This window comes from Ursus arctos, unplaced genomic scaffold, assembly GCF_023065955.2.
Source record: "Ursus arctos isolate Adak ecotype North America unplaced genomic scaffold, UrsArc2.0 scaffold_13, whole genome shotgun sequence".
Lineage (NCBI taxonomy): Eukaryota > Metazoa > Chordata > Mammalia > Carnivora > Ursidae > Ursus > Ursus arctos.
In genome coordinates this window covers 14,012,705-14,033,171 of record NW_026622797.1, presented here as the reverse complement: position 1 = coordinate 14,033,171, position 20,467 = coordinate 14,012,705, and the positions used below count along the sequence as shown (strand labels likewise).

The following is a 20,467-nucleotide window of genomic DNA, read 5'->3' as shown; positions in this document are numbered from 1 at the left end:
TTCTATTTTTGTTATAACATTATATGTGTCTACATACATATAGAAAAATGTTGGAAACTTACACCAACATATTAATTTTTTTCTAGGATGGGTCTCTCTAGGAGATCAAGTACGAATAATTTTCTTTTTCCTTTCTTTCAGTTTTTCTTTTTTATGACAATGAACATATGTCATTGGAGCAGTATGAAAAATATAAATGTTATTTAAACTATTGAGAGGCTGAAAAAATCTAATCACAGTGAATAATTAGGACTTTTACAAGTCTGCCTTACTTCTGTATGTTTGTTGTGAGTAGTGACTTATATAATAAATCTGAAAGTCAAAATTAGATTTTCTCAGATTGAACAGAGTATGGGGACTCAAGTTCTAAAGGCACAAATGACATGATGAATATAAAATTACTTCAATCCTCAGATTACTAAATGAATTTCCCAACATGTCTATCTTTCCTCACTTTTAATTCATCAGTGTTAAATATCCAGCATTTATCATTAATAATGCTTTCCCTCACATATCCAACATGCACATCAGAAAAATCTTTCCCTGTAATCTTCTCCCCAGTTGGTGATACCTCCTCTTTACTCAGTTGCTCCCTTTTTGAAATGCATTCCAAAATAAGATAAAATAAAATAAAAATAAAATAAAATAAAATAAAATAAAGCATTCAAATTTAATTTTTAGAAAGTACCATGTTTAAACACCTGAGTCACTCACTATCACTGAGTGCACTATCAGTGCTCGAAGAAAAAAATACTTACGTCATTCTCTTGCCCATCAGGGCCTGTATGGTGGATGTCAGGGTAATGCTTCAGGAACTGGGCTACATAGGTCATAATAGACTTCTCATCTGGTTTATCCACATCAACATCTGGAGCAACCAAAAGCAAATATGAATAGGTTTATTAGCCTTCTTTATATTTTAATAACACAAACTTTGAAATCTAGCTAATATGCCAAAAGATGCTGTCCTTAGTCCAGAAGAAAAACAGAATTAATATTTCAAGATGGTGAGGGAGGGCAAACCCATTTAGTGTGGATGACACATGATGGGAATGTTATGACACAGAAAGATGACACATTTTAACTACGGACCTTTAGGACAGTAATACATGTTTCATTTAAATAATCTCAACATTAATTCACCAGAAATCTGAGACACTATATGGATTTTCAGACATTCTATATCGTTAATAAAAGAAAAATACTATGTAAATTTCAGAACTGGGGTGAACGTGTAGTAAAATATGCTTACAGGTGTGGCACTGAGTGATGTGCCCATAGAGTTTGTATACTGTATCTGGACAAATAGATAAGCTCCCCCCCCAAATTTTATTTTAGAAAAGAGGGAGATGCCTTATGTTCAACTCCTTGGATACCTTCTCCCTTGTGCATGATTCTAAATTACTACACTTTGAACAGTCAAGTACTCTGAGGGAAACACAGAGCCTGAAAATATATTTTTAAATGTATAGATGTTTACTAATAAAACCAGTAAAAATCAAGCAAAGGTATTTATACACATTTAATCATTATAGAATTATAGGGGGTAAAACTGCAACATACAAAGGATTGAATGTTTTAAATCACCTTTTAACTATCCCTTTTAAAGGCAATGAAAAGGTGACTATATCTGGAATTTACAAATATCTAACCAAAAAAAAAAAAAAAAACCTACAAAAGCCATGGAAACCAAAACATAAACTGCCCTAATATTTTATAACGTGCCTTGTGATTTGAGATATGATTTCTATGGACTATAAGTGCAGGACTGAAAAAGTGCTGCAGCTCAAAGACTTCAAAGGAAACAGTGATCATGTACTCTGGAATTCCCTGGGAGAGTCAAAGGTGATTGTAGAAACGACAAGATCACTGATGTGGAAGACATGCATGAAGAAAGTGTAAAACTTTCATGAGATGTGAAAGTGGAAAAAAAAACATTTAACACATGATTTAATAGAGGAATACAGCATTTAAATATGTGTGTGACTAAATCATAAACTAATTGTTGTAATAGATATTGATCTATTTAATCCGTATTCCTAAAAGTTTATACATCCCAGTTAGCTAAATAACCTTTTTAAAATTTCTTTTTTAAAATTAATTAATTTTATATTTTTAATTTTTATAATTAAACAAATTTAAGATCAATAACTTTTTGAGGGGGAGCTTGTATTAGGAAAACAAAAAATCACCTTATAACTGGGCTAGTCTTGCATCTGGGCAACCTCAGTTCTATCATCAAAGGGAATACTAAGCTTCTCTAGTCTGGTGGATATGAAAGAACCATTTATACCCTCCTGCTGTCCTACTCTAAAAGAAATTGAGGGTTGGGATGTGTGTGTGGCTTTCTACTTGAGCTGAACACTACTGACGTGTGTGTGTGCGTGTGTGTGTACACAGAAACAAGGTGGAAAGCCCTTGGCTATCGTAGCGAATCTGTGGGGACCCCCAGCAGGATCCTAAAGTGGCAAGGGATCTCCATGCTGCTCTCATCTCAGGGCAGCCAACCAGGGACTTGTAGGTATCTGTAACTTAACTCCTGGAGGCACAGGTGTCTCCACTTAGACACTGTTTTAGAGTTAGACATGCTCATTCTGAAATTTCATCTTTAAAAGAACTTGCTTTCATTGTATTTACTTTGCTTTTTTTTTTTTTAATTGGGGGGGCAGGAGCAGAGGGAGAGGGAGAGAGAATCTTAACCAGGTTCCACACACAGCATGGAGCCTGACGTGGGGCTTGATCTCATGACCCTGAGATCATGACCTGAAAAGAAATCAAGAGTTGGACGCTTAACCAACTGAGCCACCGAGGCACCCCCTATTTACTCTTCTGCATTTGTTAATAGAAACATCCATAACTACCAACCAAATAAGAAATTGTGACATTTGGAAAATTCACTTTAAAAAAAAAATTACTTATTTATTTGAGAGAGAGAGCAGGCAGAGGGGTAGGGGGAGAGGGAAAGAAGCAGACTCCCTGCTGAGAGCAGAGCCCAAAGCAGGGCTCAATCCCAGGACCCTGAGGTCAAGACCTGAGCCAAAATCAAGTGTTAGATGCTCAACCAACTGAGCCACCCAGACGCCCCTGGAAAATTCACTTTTAATCCTTTTATTTCAATATAACAAATAATTTATTCAGTTTCCTAAAGTTTATTAAAGGCATCAAAATTGTCTTTTGCAGGCTTGAAAGAGCTAATCCATTTCCATAATGTCTTAAAATTCACAGCCTTACCAAAAAGGTGCCAGACAATTCTAATGAAAAATAGTAGTCAACCATTTGTGTGGTTTTCCCAACCAACACTGGAACACTGGATGGTTATCAACATTTCTAAGTTTCTAATGACTGACATTTTAAAAATATGATCTCAGATTATTAATAATCTCTTACTTCTTCCAGATTCTTTGTTATATAAACAGAGAAATTCTTTCATCCTGGACATTCTTCCTTCCCCTAAAATGTACACTGCTAAAGCTTTCATTCCACACTTACTATATGGAGTTGCTACACTTCACCTGGCTGACACCACCAATGTCAAAATGCTGTTTGGAGCAACAGGACTATATTTTGCTCCCATATCCAGTAGCGAATAATTTTCCAAAAGAAAAATTGGTGTAGGAAGATACTATTTCTTCCTGCTTTCCTAAAGTTTTCTGGCCTCTGATAAGGTCTCAGAAATTATCTGTAATTTCTGCCTTTAAGACATAGAAACCTACTGATTTGAAGTGTGCGTGCAAGAACCAACAACTACTCCACTTACCTTCAGGATCCAGTAGTCTTGGGATTCCTAGTTCTGTTTCAGCAATAGTGAAAGCCTCCTCCAGGTTTTCCCGGTTAGGTCTCCCTTTCACTCTCTCCAAGTCCACTAGTTCCGGTCGAATGGCATGGATGACAGAATGGAAGGCAACCCCACTTCTCCAGCTCCGCCCAAAGTCTTTTACTTCTATTCCCGTCTGCCTTAGTGTGATTAAAAATAATAATAATAAAATAACGTCACATCCCGCATAGATCATAGGCACTGTCCTCAAAAACTAATGCAAAATCCAATCCTCAGCAATGACTGATGTGCAGTTACTTACAGCAATTAGCTGCTGGAAAAAAATTAGGCAAAACAAAATTTTTAGAAACGTTTAGGTTCCATACTTAAGAGTTTTCTGTATTAGACTTTTCAGTAATTGAGATATTCAATGTAAAGCACATTTTTAAAGGAAACTAATATAGAGAAAAAAACATATCTGGCAAAATAAAGAGAAAAAATTACAAAAACACTGAAATTGATAGTAATTCATCACTGTATATTTTTGAAGAAGTACCTAGCACATTTCTAATGACAATGATTAACAACAATGTGTTGTATGTGCACAGGTATTAACATACTAAGATAATATGGTTGAATTATATCAAATGCTTCAGGATGAAGAAATGAAAATGGATATGATCATATATCTAAATCAGTCACACAGGAGCCTACACATCACATAAGTTCAAACAAATTTCCATTTACCCCACTGATCAGATTGATCAAATGGTTTTTTAAACTGTTTTTGGAATTGCCTTGAGAGCAATGCCCTTGGTGGAAAATCTTTGTTCTTCTGTGGTGGTTAGGAGTAATTCAAAGCCAGTTATGATAATTAAGAATTCATTCAAATTGGTTGCAATATTTTGTTGTTGAAAATAAAAGTGATAAGAGCTCACAATGAATTTTTTTTTAGATGTAACTTATCAACTATATACAAAGGCAGCTCCAAAAAAGGAAGTTACAAAGATGTCTTTGAATAACATCCCTTGCTTAAGTCTAGAGCCTTTGAAGGTGATCAGTTAGGTGACATTCAATGGATGAATATCTTGGTAGTCTCCTTTTAAAAAAATTAGTTTCATTATAGTTGTTTCTAAATGAAGAAGAGGTAATATCACCTAATACTCTTTTTTTTTTTTTTTACTATATTCTCAAGATTTCCATGAACTGTAAGGTATATTTGACTGATACACTGATTAATATGCAAAGTTGGTAAGTGCCCTTAAATTTTATCCCTGCAAACATAAGAGTCACTTTAAATCCTGTTCTACCAATGTACATTCTGCTTGCATAAAACGTCTTGTGCTGAAAATAGCTTCATTGGATCTCATCACTGTCTTCATAAATACATATTTTCAAAACAATTTTGTAAGATGCCAGTAATTATAAAGTAATCCTGTATCTCCTCTTAATTCTTTCAGAGTTTCTGTCTCTGGTGGTATGCATGTAATACTTTCAGCCAATGTCTGACACACGGGCAAATACCCACACAGATGGAACAGTTCATGTGCTCTTGTTAACTCTTCCCTTCGTACTTTTACCCCGGCATCATCTTACTTTTCCACCTACGTTTTCCTTTTGCTCACATTTCCTCATTTGAAAATGTTTTTATATTCACAGATAACTCAAACTATTTTTTAATGCAATAAGGTGCGTGTAAACAATTAACTAGCAAATATTCATCATGTGATAGATATTTTCTGACTTTCCTCAACTTGTTTATTGTTTCAGATAATTTCAAAAAGAAATATATAAAATATTTCTCTAAATATTACTATGTTAGAATAACTTTTCAAGTTTCAGTATTTTCTTTTTCTGTATTTGTTGAACGCATGTGCGCATGCCTGTAATGTTTCATACTACATCAAAGCAGTAGGTGATATTCCTAAAAAGTTTTAGTTTTAGTCCAAACCTTTCATTTAAGAATCTCGGATACAAAATCTAGGAAAACTTAGATATGTCACTTAAAGAAGTGATACAAACTTAAAGAAACTTAGACACATCACTGAAAGAAGTGATGTACATCCAGTTTATAGGCATTTCTGACCTCTAATACATATTTACTTCAAGTCATTTTGAATGGACCTGGATATACATATTTTCATTTATTTCATTATCTTATTAATTTTTGTCTTAAAATACAATTGTTCTTCCTAGACATCTCAAAATAAAGTATGCAAATATCAGATACAGGCTACAATTTAATGCTTTCATGTCTGAGAGTATATAGTGATAGGAAATAAAATTGGTTAAAAAAATAGAGAAGGCTTAATTATGTTGCATTACTGAAAAATTTTTATTTGCTTCTCACATATTTTGAAATTTTATATGAAAACAGTGAATACATTCTGACAATATGTCTGGTGTTTAACTGGATTTTGTCCTTTCTTGTCATGGTCAGTCTTGTGAGACTTATAAACATTCAGACCACCGAGTCTCACAGATTATAATTTTAAAAACATGTCATATACTGAAATGGGTACAGATTCTAAAGTCTTTGAACCATACCAGGTAAAAAGTTACTTGAAAAATACATAATGGGATAGTATTTCGTAGAAAGCAGCTTTTAGAAAAATTATCAACAATTTGGTATGTATAATGGAATCATGTGTTCATCACAGAAATTTTATGTTAGAGAACAGTCATCTCCCCAAATCTCTACACTTGATGCAGCTATAAAGTAAATGGATCTCACCGATATGTTGATGGGTAGAAAAGCCTTGGATCCATAAATCTGGACATTTATACAGATAAGGAAAATGCAACTTCCACTGATGTCACAAATATACAAGTTGCATGAATGACTTTTAGTTATCATTAGACCCCTGCACATCTTTGAAAGCTAACACATCATATGTAAAACAAAACCAATGTAGAAAAACTCCAACAGCATTAAATTTGAGTTTACTTTAAGCTACTATAATATTAAGTGGAAGCCAATTTATTTTTGATTAATTTAATGCTTTGTGGAGCAATAGGCAAGAGAGTAACACATTGATATTATTACAAAGTTTTATTGAATAGCATCATGACAAACGTCCTAGCATGTGGTCACCTGTCTCTTTCTACCTAGCACATTTCTTCTCCCTGTCCAATTAAGATGCAAAAGAGATTAGTAATTGCCACTATGGATGGAATGCAAACAGTAGACCAACAATGTGGTCAGGCTTTTAATATTTCATTTCTACTACAGATCCTAAAAAGCCACAAAGTTTTACTTTCAGAAATATTTTTGAGTACAAGTTGAATCATAAAAATAAACCCCAAATTAGAAAACCACCAACACACTTCAAAAGTTAAACAAAACAATATAAAATTGTAACACTAATTGCATCCTCTCTGTGTTTAATTTTTTCTCTTTATTTTTGCTCTTCAAACACTTTAAAAATAGAACTCCCTACGTTTAGTGCCTCAATATTTTATAATAAGTACTTGTTTAAAACTATTTTCCAGAAGTAGGGAATAAGATTCAGATTAGACTTAGGCATGCAAAAACAAAACAGAAAGTGAGTTAATTTGACATGGCATTTAGGAAGTCATACAAAAGCACAACTTCTTTATGAAGAGATCTTACCACTGACCACATTTGACCACAAGACACTGGTATGCTCAACTGAAAATGCTATTGAAATTGCTATGAAAAGATACTCATTGAGAGTAGTAATTTTCTATATAGCATTATCACATGAATGTACACACATATAAATTTTTTATGCCCAGAAGGAAATCCACTGTCTATAAAACTGAAGTTGACAAAGGAATCTACATTCCAGATAAAAGAGGAGACCCAAGGAAAAAGAATTTTAAAATAAAATTGCTAGAAAGTTTGGGGAAACAAAAACAAATATAATTATTTCAGAATATGGACCTTAGTTCACATTATTATTAACTAGAACTCAATAGTCTTATGAAGAGATAATCACATTTAACCTCTAATTTATTTGTGTAAAAATTATTTAATAAAAACAGGAAGTCCAAACAATGACCTAAATAGAATTACTCCTCAGATTACCAATCAAAGCGTGTGTTTAAAAAACTTAATTGGGCCCGATCCATGAATAATGAAGGAATTAGGTTGATTACAGCATTTTCCTAGAGTGATGATTTCTGTTTATATTTTAATTCAAGAAAAGAATGGAACAGCCTAAAGCAAAGCCCTTCATTCGAATGTCTCTTCACATTCTGCAATATTGGAAGATACACTCAGTAATAAATTGGTAACTCAAATTATTCAAGGGTTTCAAATTTAAACAAATTCTTGGTACTTACTTGGCTACTGTGTACTGAACCCACTTTAATAAAGCCTTCTTAGCATTTCCTTGGATCTTGGTGGCCACTTTCCGTTTACTTGGGGGGCTGGCGGTCTCAGCGCTAACCATGCTGTCCACAGAGGATGTGCTGCCCGACAAAGACTGCAGCTGTGGCAGGTTGCTGGTCAACTCCTCAATCTGTTTGTGAGTTAACAGGTGGCAAAAACATAAGAATTATCTTGTTCTTCTTTCCTTGGATGTTTTATTTTTCCAACTAAAAGTGATTTAAATTCACACCTTTAACACCATTGACAAGGTAAATTCTTAAGGGCATGATTGACATGGTACTCTTCTTCCGACTTCCCACTGCATCTAAAACTACATCGTACACAGTTATAAACGCTTGTTAAACACATGAATGAATGAATAAAATAAAACCTAATGGCTACCCAAACTCATAGAGCATACAACACCAAAAGGGAACCCTAAAGTAAACTATGGACTTTGAATGATAATGATGTGTCAATATAGGTTCACTAATTGTAACAAATGTATCACTCCAGTGGAGGATGTTGGTTAGGGGAGAAGCTACACATGGTGTGCCAACACAGGGTAAATGGGAAATCTCTGTACTTTTTGTTCAGTTTTGCTGTGAACATAAGACTGTTCTAAAAAATAAAGTCTTAAAAAAAAAAAAAAAAACTAAGTGTCCGCCTTGGGCTCAGGTCATGATCTCGGGGTCCCGGGATCAAGCCCAGTGTCAGGGTCCCTGCTCAGTGGGGAGTCTGCTTCTCCCTCTCCCTCTGCCCCTCACCCACACTTGTCTTCTCTCTCAAATAAATCAATAAAATCTCTGAAAAAAAAAACAAAAAAACAACCTAGTGGCTAGAACAATTGTTCTAGATGGAATGGCAAGTTCATTTCTCCCCGTAATGTCTAATAGGAACATAAAACTGGTCCCTTCCAGAGAACAAAAAAAAAAATTCCTGAGTCTTTCTACACCAATATTTCATCTCCATTGTGCCCTGCTCACTTTTCAGATTGAGCGCCTATGCCACAGTTCTTTGGGGGAGTTCCATATATAACATCTTTGCAGGGAAGAAGGGGAAATGCTTTTGTTAACAAAAAACAGTGTACTTGAGAAAGTCAAGTTTCTGCTCACTTGAGAGCAACTCCAAAGGTAAGACAAATGAGAGTACTATTAAAATTTCCACCACTACCTCCATTCATGACATTATATCAACTGAAAAGGGAGCTATAGTACAATACCTGGAAATATAGAATAATGGTCCACACCAATCCGAGAACTATTGATGGTCGGCCATCAGCTATATCAGTGGAGTTAATGTTGACTAATTTAATCTGTTTAAAAAGAAAAACTGTACTAGTAATGTACTAGAAGATTATAGACCACCTAATTATGCAATAATTAGCGCTTTATTAGACATCAACTGGACAATTTGGTCATGCCTATGTAGTGGTACATAAGATAAGAGTAAGTTGAGTGAGCCATTAAAACAAACAAGCACATGGTTTCAGTGGAAATTTCAGGAGCATTCATTAGATGCACACACACACAAAAAAAACTATAAAATGAATTTCAAAAAATTGTTTAAAGTTGAAAAAATATGACATCATGCAAGGAATTACCAACAAAACACCACACAGTAAAAAAAAGGTTATTTTTTTACATTCAGAAGTTGACTGGAACTTAAAAGAAACTGTGATGAGTAGTTTAAAAAAATGCACTTACTTTGAAGTTTGTTACCAAATAGCATGAAACTTATGTTCTCTTTTACCTATAAAAGTCAGGAGTTAAAAATTCTAAAATTTGTACTAACCGGTGATCCTCTGTACATGGACTGACATGAAAAACAAAGGGAGAAGATGATATACATACATAAATAATTTTTCAAAATCAGAATTATTTGTTCAAAGGGAATAAAAATGTAGGTAGTAAATTTAGAGCATGATTTGGGGAATACATTGTAAAGACAAAAGAAAGCCAAGAAATAATAAAGTAGAAGAGACTATTAGGGTTCAGTTCCTGACTTTTGGGCATTCAGGATTGATGTTAACCTGTCTATAGTTGTCTCCAATTATTTATTTTAATGCTTCCCAACTATTAAAAATGTTATTTCCTAAGTCCCAGCAAAATGAACTGTATGGTAAATCTATCTTAGCCAATCTCAAAAGAATACAATTAACAACTGCTCACCATCCTTTCAATAAGCCCTAAACAACTTAGAAAAAAAATAAAGTACTCCTTAGATTTCTAGCTCAATAATTCTCAGACAAGATTTAATAAGATGTGTTATTAATAATTAAGTTCAGAAGTTTGTAAATGGTTTACTTCAAAAAAAAATATCAGATTCAAAATCATCCCACAAATACTTTGCTCTGGAGTAATTAGTTTAAATTTACTAGTAGAGTAAAAATTAGCACAAAAATCACTGTAAATAATTTGAGATATACCTATGGGACTTTGTCTCACTGGTGAAATTCATTCATCGGGTTTAGAGACAGGAAAAAAATATTGAGAACTTCCATAGATTACAATGTGTCTACTTCTTTTAAATCTAGCACAGCATGAGACAAATAATACATGTTTTTGAAAAATAAAGAACATCACATTTTTTTAACCTTTTATGACAGAACCTACTGCAATGTCCATAATCATTTTGATTACTCTGGTTTACAGCTTTTCTAGAATTTTCTCCACATCCATTTTAGTATCCATAGAGCACAGATATATAATACATGCTAATAACCAGAAGATTAATGCATTCCATAAAGGACAGATTATTTTTCTTTCCTTATACATCATTTTCTTTAAAAATGATAAATTGAATTTTCTACCTCAATCCAGCTCCAACTGTACTATGAAGTTAACATATTAAACTTACGATAGAACCTAAAGATATTTTGCTCGACTTCTGAAGAAAAAATGCTTTTCATAATTATTTTTTCTCTTAAAAACTGTATGTTCCATAATGGGCTTATGGAACTTACTCTTATTGGGCTTTTGGAACTTATGCTATTAAATTCTTAGGAGTGTGGGATGTGCAACAGAGACATTCAAAGAGAATGAAAAATTCCCAGAAACCAGAAAGAGAATGGGATCACATTGATCGACCTCACCTTTGACCTGCTGACCTTGGGGGTGCAGCCCAAGAATCTGCTTTAACAAAATCTCTAGGCTTTTTTGATTCTGATGCATGTCAATGTTCGAGAATCCTGCACTAGACAATTTTATGTGGCCCAGGTAATCTGGGGAAGTTTGATTTTGTAAGCCAGAGGCTTGTACGGACTGATTTGTCTTTCCCTCAAATTCGCATGTTGAGGCCCTAACCCTCAATGTGACCATATTTAGAGAAAGGGCCTTTAAGGAGGTAATTAAAGTTAAGTGAGGTATTAAGAGTGGGCCCTAATCCAATAGGACTAGGGTCCTTATGAGAAGAGGAGGAGACACCAGAGCTCTTTCTCTTTCTCTTTCTCCACACCCACACAGAGGAAAGGCCATGTGAGGACACAGTCAGTAAGTGTCTGTCTGCAAGCAGGAAGAGATGAAGAAACCAACTCTGCTGGTATCTTGATCTTAAACCTCCAGCCTCCAGAACTGTGAAAAAACAAATTTCTGTTATTGAAGCCATCCAGTCTGTGGTAGTGCTGTGGTAGCCATAGCAGACTAATACAAGGCCCATAGATATTTCCAAAAAATATTCCAATGATTGGGAATAAATTCCAAAAAAAAATTTGATTAAAACTCCAGATTACTAGCTTTTCTTGATAAATTGGAAAACCTAACGAGTGGATGCATTGCCACTTTATGTTAGTTGCTTTTTACAATGAGGTGTTGAGTGAGTCATTCTAACCAGTGATACAGGAAGCCAACTACCTGTATTATTTAATAAATAACTTAAATAAATAATTAGATTTTAATAAAAATCCAGATTGCTGACTTCTCTTGTTTAATTGGCAAATCTGGGATCCCTGTGCTTGCATTTCACTGACGGAACTATAGCTGGAACTGAATGTTCACTTCTGTCTTCCAGACGGGGCGCAGGACTTGCTCGGTTCTCCTGTTTCCATAGTCAGCCTCTAACTCAGTTCATCGTTAAGGTCACTTATCTGACTTCATAGGAATCTAAATTTATGTCCCTTGTCTGCACTATGGGAAATTTTAGGAAAGGTGGTCAGTGATTGGCTCCTGTTACTGTTTAGAGTGACCCACCTGATACCTCATTGGAGAAAGAAACTGGTGGAAATGGTACTGGATCTACTCATGAGAGTCACATTTACATGGTTCCCATCAGGTACTAATGTATGCTTTTCCCAACTGTCCTGTAAACAAGTGGAAAACAAAACACAATGGTAGGGTTTTATCCAGTAAAATTTGAGGGACGCCCTCATTATTCCTTAAATCAAGCTAGAATCCAAGGACTAAACTGATTTTCTATTATCTAAAGAAAAAAATCTAAATGGAGGGCAAAGTAAGTCCAAAGGTCAAAAACAAATTCCTGAAAATACGTTTGAGACATAAGTTCTTAAATTATAAAAATAAAATAAAATAAATAGTAAGGTGGGCACCAAAGAGCCTTAAAAAACTCATCCCTCCCCGCACTCAAATTTTATTACTTAGGGTTGTTCTGCGAAAATGATCTAGTGTAAAACAATTCTTCTGTGAAAAGAAGACTCTTCGGTCCTCTTTGCAAACAATGCCTTTATAGGTTAAGTCCTTAAATTTTCTCCAAGACATTAACAAGAGGAATTTTGTTTTTATATTCTAGCCAACGAAGGATAGCTCAGAACAAAGTAGGACCCAATTGTTATATAGGTAAAATGAGAGACCCAATGACTTGGAAAGCTATAAATATCTTGTTCAACATGGCTTTTTCAGCTTTCAATGAAAAATCCATGGAGGAAGCTGAAAGAAGAGAAACACTCCATTAACAATGATATTAGGTGATCTGGAAACAATGTCCAATATTCTATAAGAAGCTAATATTGTTTTTCTACTCCATCTTAATATCCAGAATCTCTCTTTGGCATGGAGTCTGCACAACTGACTGGACTTTATATTGTTTCATCATAGTACCAACTGATCAAAATATAAATTATTCAATGAACAGAATCAAGTATTCTTTGTATTTTCTAGAGTTCCTGTCATATGGAAAGTATTCACATATGCATTAGGGTAGTAAATAAATGAGTTTAGTCTATATAGATTTTGAAGGAAAGAGTTGAATCATTCTATTTTCCAGGAGTATCTGGATATCCATTTATAAAGCTGGTTTTGGTTCTGCCAAACACAAGTTGAATTCCCACAAGTTGGGAAAAGACTAAATCTAAACCAGTTGGTGCTACTGGTTTGAAAGGAAGCATGGCAATACCTCAAAAAAGAAAAACCAAAACACATATACACTTACTTTTTGACCCTGCAATCACACTTTTAGGAATTTACCCAGAAAATGCCCTTCTCATAGTGTGAAAGTATGGTGGACAGCCATTAATTGCATCATTGTGTTTGAAAAATACTAGAAACAACCTAGATGCCCATTCATAAGACAGTGGTTGAATAAACTCTGGCATATCCAGATAACGAAAGCAGTTGTGAAAATGAATTAGGAAGATCTCCATGAACTGATTTGAAAGATTTCCAGCATATACTGTTAAATGAGAAAAGCAAAGTGCAGGAATGTATTATAGGATGTTACCCTTCCAAAAAAAAAAAAAAAAAAAAGAGGGTGTATGATAATACATCTGCTCATTTATGCAAAAGAAATACTGGAAGAGGGGCGCCTGGGTGGCACAGCGGTTGAGCTTCTGCCTTCGGCTCAGGGCATGATCCCAGCGTTATGGGATTGGGCCCCGCATCAGGCTCCTCCGCTATGAGCCTGCTTCTTCCTCTCCCACTCCCCCTGCTTGTGTTCCCTCTCTCACTGGCTGTCTCTCTCTCTGTCAAATAAATAAATAAAATCTTTAAAAAAAAAAAGAAAAGAAAAGAAAAGAAAAGAAAAGAAAAGAGATACTGGAAGAATAAATTAGAAGCTAGAGACTGGTTCCCTAAGATGAGATAGGGAATGGAAAGAAGAAAGATGAGAATGGAATAGTAAGGATCATGAGGGAGTGCCTTCTCTAAGTGTAACCTTTACTCTAGAATCATAATAATGTCTCATTACCCAAAATAAGAATAAGAATAATAATCAAAGTCAACTAGGATGTATGTGTGTGTGAGGGGGTATTACTCAAAACTGAATATACCTTGGTTATCTAACTCTATTACAAAAGACTAACATAATCACACTGAAGGGAGTGAAAAAGAACAAAAGTTACCTAAGTAAATTTGGAAAATAGTCTTTTGACTGACTGCTGTAATACTAAAGACCAAAAGACCTATGCATACACTGTTCTCTAGTGAGTAAATCTGTTTCTCACAGGGTTGTGGTCAGAAATTCTTAAACAATTTTATGTCTGTACTAGGATTAAAAAATTGGTGAATACATTATAGATGAGAGCCAGTTTTCTCATTGTCACAGAAAACAGAAACAAATAAGCATGGAAGACTATTAATGAACCTTGTGGTATTGGACTGGAATCAGAAGTATCAGTTTAAACTGATGGTACACACACACACACAGAGAGAGAGAGAGAGAAAGGAGGCAGGGGAAGAGAGAGAAAACATGTATGAATATTCCTGGGTTAGTAAACATTCATGTTTTCTAGATCTGTCTGTTAAGAGGGCCTAGGGGCAATGACATTTCAGTAGCAATGAGCACACCCAGCACCCAAACGTCACTCACTAATAAAAAGAACAAAGCCTGCTTAGGGAAATGGTTGATTCCAGAACTGGGGCAGGGAAAGCATAAGATAAACATGGAAAATCTGTTGTTCCAGAAAATGAGGAAATGCCTGAAAAAAGATGGGGCCCTATTAAGAGAGTACAGGAGCCAGCCTGAAGGAATTCTCAATGGCCAAAGCTGGAACAATTTGAGTATTATTACCATTATTATTATATTATAATTATAGAATAAGTTCATGCCAAAATAAATAATTGAATAAATAAATAAATGGTGGGTGGGGGGAAAGGACAGCCTTTACTTACAGAACAATTTCAATTAATACATGTGAAAGGACTGAGGGAAACACAAAAATCACCACTAGGCAAACATCACAGAAATAATTACTGAAGGCGATCAATGCTAAAATCAGTAACCAAAGTTTGTGGAGAAGCAGAATATTAGCATAATCTCAGTTATTTCCCCTAGGTTATTTCTCAGTTATAAAGGAAAAAAACAGTAACTGTATCATAAGAAAAAACACAGCAGAAAGCCTTGCCAAGTGATTGAAGTTAACGTTGCCAGCAATAAGACTTATTAATCCTATATCCACTAACATGATACCCTGAGAAGAATACAACATCATTCCTTGGGATTCTTGCCACAAATGTATAACCTCAATCTAATCTTGAGGAAAGAAGAAACAAACCCATATTGAGTGATATTCTGCAAAAATAACTGACCAGCAACTATTATCAAGGTCATGAAGGACAAAGAAAGACAAGGTCATAGCGTGGAAGAGACCAAGGAGCCACAACACAACACAAGGTGTGTTACTGGACGGGATCCTGGATAGAAGTAAGACATTAGTGGAAAAATGGATGAAATTAGACTGACATCTATGCTTTAATGAATGGTATCACACCAATTTTAAATTCCTTCTTTAATAATTATGAGATACACACACACACACACACACACACACACACACACACACACATATACTATGTATGTAAGTCCTTCATATTAGAGGAAGCTGCCCAAAGTATAAGCAGGAAATCTCTCTGCCATTTTTTGCCACTTTTCTGTAAATATAGAATTATTTTACAATAATACTGAATCTCTTGCTGTATAATTTACATGCAGTGCTTTTACTGCACAGCCAACACTGGAAAACATCAGTATGCCCACACCTTCTTGTTTAAAAAGGTGTTTTGTTTTGTCTCTCTCTTACCTTCCTTCCTTCAAGGAACTTGAGTGCCGTGCCAATATTAGCCACAGCATGGATTCGCTTCATACGGCGTCCTTGTTCACATGGCTATAAACAGGAAGGAATAGGAATAAACAAAAATGCACACATTAAAACGATAATTATAAAATGAATTTAAATGGATTAAAAATAGACTTAAAGAATATTCAAGAACAACATCACTCAATTTCTAAAAGTTTAGTAGATACACAAAGGAGCATTATCCCCAAAGCACTTGGAAGGTGTACTAATTTACTCAACAAAGACTCATTCCCAGCTTATCTGTTGACACATTTGCCTGTCAGGTTTCTGTACGCCAAGAGCAGAAATTTGCAAAATTCCCACGCTGCCTATTGAGACTGTCCCTCCTATATGTGAGGAAACATTTATATGAAAAGCGCTATATGGTGCATGTATGCATGTGGCTATTGTAAATCAAGCTGCAATGAGCATGGGGTTGCATATATCTTTTTGAATTCGTGTTTTGCTTTCTTTTATTGTGCACTTTTAAGTGGACTGTTAGGGCTCTCCTGAATGCAAAGTGTTAAGGAGTTTTATAAGGAGAAGGTTAACAAAATGTATAAGAAGTAAGTTCCTCTGAAGTTCTTAAACTCTATTCATATTGCTTCTCTTATTTCTAATTTTTCAATGGCAATTCATCATATTCTTTAAAAAAATCCTAAGTCCAAATTAAATTTAGTGTTCCTATGTTTTAAGTGCAATTAAAGATATAGAATCCCTGATCCATTAAAAAAAAGAGTACATGTTCCACAAAGACTGTAGAGAAATCTAAGAATTGTAATTTAAAAATTAAAAATACCCTAAGTCTTTCAATAAAATCATAGAGATTTCTCAAGAGATGCTGGCAGTGCAAGGACACTAAGCCATTTGGCCACATTTCTCAGACAATCACGGTCAGAGTCAGAGTCTCAGGCTCTGTGAACCCTGATGTTAAGCATAGTGTTCTTAACAGAGTTCTACCTATGAGATATTATAGAATTCCTGAATAGTGTTACCACTCCTGAGGGAAATGCTCTTACTCACATTCTCCCTTTGAAAGCTCTAAAAAAATGCCTGGGATACTCATTCCTTCAAATGATGCTTTTCATGTTAATGTGGTCCTGGACCGTAATGACATGTACAAAATTTAAATAACCACTTCCAAGATTTATTTATAATTTCAGAGCAATTTCATTTTATGTAATTCAGAATCTTGAAGCGCTCAATATAAATAAATAATAAAGGTTAAATTGGAAATTGTCCTTGTGTGTCTCAGTTTTCTTACCCACTAAGTAAGAATGCTGAGATTCTTTTCGAAATTTCTTCTAGCCTCAAGGTCTTATAATTCTGTCTGAATGAGTAGGGCACTTAAACAGACGTACGACTGTTATGTCAAAATATTTACTTTTTCTAGAATCATCTCATTTGGCAATTAAATGCCCATCAAGATTTCTTTCCTCTGTTGGTCAAGTACACTAGCAAAATTATGTTGATACAGAATGATATACCTCTCTAATACACAAATGAATTATAACAAAGGTTCCTTTAACCTTCTAGTAAATAGCTTAATTCAGGAGGTTATATAAGGATAGCCAATAATATCTGGAAACCGAGGCTGTATATATCTCAAGTCAATGACTCCCACATCGGAATGCTAATCCAGTTTATTTAGCTCATGCATATACGTGTATATTCCAAATTAACTTTTCATATGTGTTTTGATCTCCCCCAAAGCAGAACCTGAGACAAGGACTTGGGGGCATGTAGTTTACAGAGGAGGTGACTCCAGGTAGTAAGAGTGAGGAGACGCATGGAGAGTGAGACAAGGAAGAAGGAAAAGTGCTACTGAGGGTGTCCACCGTGAGCAACTGGGCCTCAGTCCTGCTGGGGACCCAAGTACTCTACAAGATAGGTGTAAAATATGTCACAGAATTGTCCCTCCTACAAATGGCAGGCTGGAGCATTTATTCATGGACTCCATCTCCACTGGTTGAGGGTCCTTAGGGACTACTAACCCTTCCTACACTTCAGGGCTGCCTTGAGCAACTTGTGCCTTTGATAAAAGCCATGAGGATAGAATCCTGGGGACATGTTAACAGGATTCGAACCTAGATGCTGCTACAGTCTACGGCAATGTCCCCCACTGTCTGAAATCTCACTCACTGAAGAGGGAGGTGAGCTGAGATGGCACAAGGGGCGCTGAAAACATCCACTGTAATATGAATCCTATTAGATAAATGATTTACACAAAATTATTATCAGTTTGTAATTTTCCAACAAACAAACTCTTTCACAAAAGCTATTTTAAGGACTCTGCACAAAATTAACTGGAAATTTATGTTTAGGTAAAAACACTTTTAAAAAACTCAATTATCCAAGTAACAATGATTGTGTAGCTGTTGTCAAGAAGCGGTAGATAGAGAAAAAATGGGTACTCCCAATTTTGGACTCTGTGTCTAACGTTATACAACATTTGAAGATTATTTCCTGAGTACCTTTTTGTAATTATGGAAAACAGCATTTATAAGTAGTTTATCTTTGCAAACTACTTACCTCTTTACTACTCTGAAATAACAAAACATAAGCCAGAGAAACAAAATGCAGATCTTCCTCAACTTACATTGGGGTTATATCCTGATAAACTCAAATTAAGTTGAAAATACAGCAAATCAAAGACGCATTTAATACACCTAACCTACCGAACATCACAGCTTTGCCTAGCTCGCCTTAAATGTGCTCAGACCACTGACGTTAGCCTACAGTTGGGCAAAATCATCTCATATAAAGCCTATCTTACAATGGAGTATTTAATCTTTCATGTAATTTATTCACTACCGTACTGAAAGTGTAAAATGGAGTCTCTGTGTGGCTACAGAATGGTTGTAAGTATACCGGTTCTTTACCCTCGTGGTCACGTGGGTCACTGGGAGCTGTGGCTCCCTGCGACTGCCCAGCATCACAAGAGAGGATCATCCCGTGTGTCGTTAGCCCAGGAAAAGATCCAAATTCAAAATTCCAACTATGGTTTTTACTGAATGTGTATTGCTTTCACACCACCGTGAAGTCAAAAAGTCATGAAGTTGAACCATTGTAAATTGGAGGCTGTCTATACTTTATTATTAAGTAATGTAGAAAAATATATTCTGTAGTTCACTCTCCATGTGTTTTTTTCACTCTGCTTTGGTTCTGCTGCACCTAAAAGCCCGCTGTTCCTGTGACCAATGACTGAAGATGGAGGACGTCCACAAGTGTATGAAGAAGGCCACGCTGATTCCCAACTTCATTTTCAACAAACAACTACATAAATAAAGCGCAGTTATGGACCAACAATCCTTTCCAAATGGAGAGCAAACACTATAAAGTGAGGTAGTGTTAATCTGCAAGTAAGCTTCCTGGATACTCACCGAGGCAGTAGTTACACATGACAACTACTGATGGAGATTTTTTACTCTGCCTTCCAAGATGGCTACCACTATACATCACGTCTCAGAGCCACTAAACATGTATAGGAACCAGAAAGGGAATGGATTCTCTGCTCCCACAAGTGACTGATAGGCTAGTGTTTCCAGTGTATTACCAACTACAAAAAGAGAACTTTGTCTTACAGGGACAGCACCCTTTACACTCCCAACTCCACACCCCCAAATTCCAAAGGGGAGCAATTTGACAAGTCTGGTCACAGGAAAAGTCGTTACCAGTTTCTGCCCAGACAGGACCTCCAGAAGAGCAAGCAGCTTAACACCATCTTTCATGTCTTCAAAAAGATCATCTACCACCAGTGGGGGTTTCCGCTGTAAGATTTAAAAAAAAAAGAAAAAAAGAGTAAATGCAAAAAATGCTTCTCTCTCTCTCTGTCATACCTTTGTTACTCATTGTAGTGAAATCTGTAGGAACGATTTCTAAATACCTAAATTCTTTATTTTACTATGATTGGCAATTACCAATTATTGAAGAAAAATAACCCTTTGGAGAGAAACCTCAGGAGACTTAATGCTTGGACTTTTGTATACATACCAGCTTCTTTCTAGAAAGGAATTTTTGTCAAGGGTCAAAGAGACGGTACAGCGTAAGAGAAGAGAAAGAGATCACTATCAGTGTAAAAGATAGAGACACTGATGCAGGGCCTAAACAGGGAAGAGGAGGTGCCCCTAAAAAAACTGAACCAACGTCCCAACTTCGCTGTGGGCAAGCACATTACCATGGCTTACCCAAGCCCATTCTTGCCACAGTAATTTCCTTAGCTCAGGGGCCAGCTGTGGGAGCATTGTAGCATAGCCAAGGTCACAGATGAATCTCCTATGGGTCAGCTGGCCCTGTTCTGTTTCACAGCCTGACAAATCTAGCTCAGCTTCTCCCAAAATGTGTCATTGACCCCAGAGGATCATAAGTGCAAGAT

The 20,467-nt window shown here is 35.6% G+C and overlaps 1 protein-coding gene across 24 annotated transcripts in view; it reads right to left on the bottom strand.

Moving 5' to 3' along the window:
- SYNE1 (spectrin repeat containing nuclear envelope protein 1) overlaps positions 1–20,467 on the bottom strand; it is a 447,744-nt gene that overhangs the window by 320,698 nt on the left and 106,579 nt on the right. For 22 of the 24 annotated variants that reach the window (XM_026505077.4, XM_026505081.4, XM_026505085.4 and 19 more), the window contains exons 4-9: positions 19,767–19,862; positions 16,057–16,140; positions 9,313–9,405; positions 8,063–8,241; positions 3,758–3,954; positions 759–868 (exon numbers count right to left, since the gene is read on the bottom strand). In XM_026505077.4, the coding sequence (XP_026360862.3) occupies positions 759–868; positions 3,758–3,954; positions 8,063–8,241; positions 9,313–9,405; positions 16,057–16,140; positions 19,767–19,862 (759 nt within the window). Of the gene's footprint in view, positions 1–758; positions 869–3,757; positions 3,955–8,062; positions 8,242–8,340; positions 8,368–9,312; positions 9,406–16,056; positions 16,141–19,766; positions 19,863–20,467 lie in introns of those variants that run through there. The other 2 variants (XM_057310946.1, XM_057310955.1) reach the window with 2 other exon arrangements.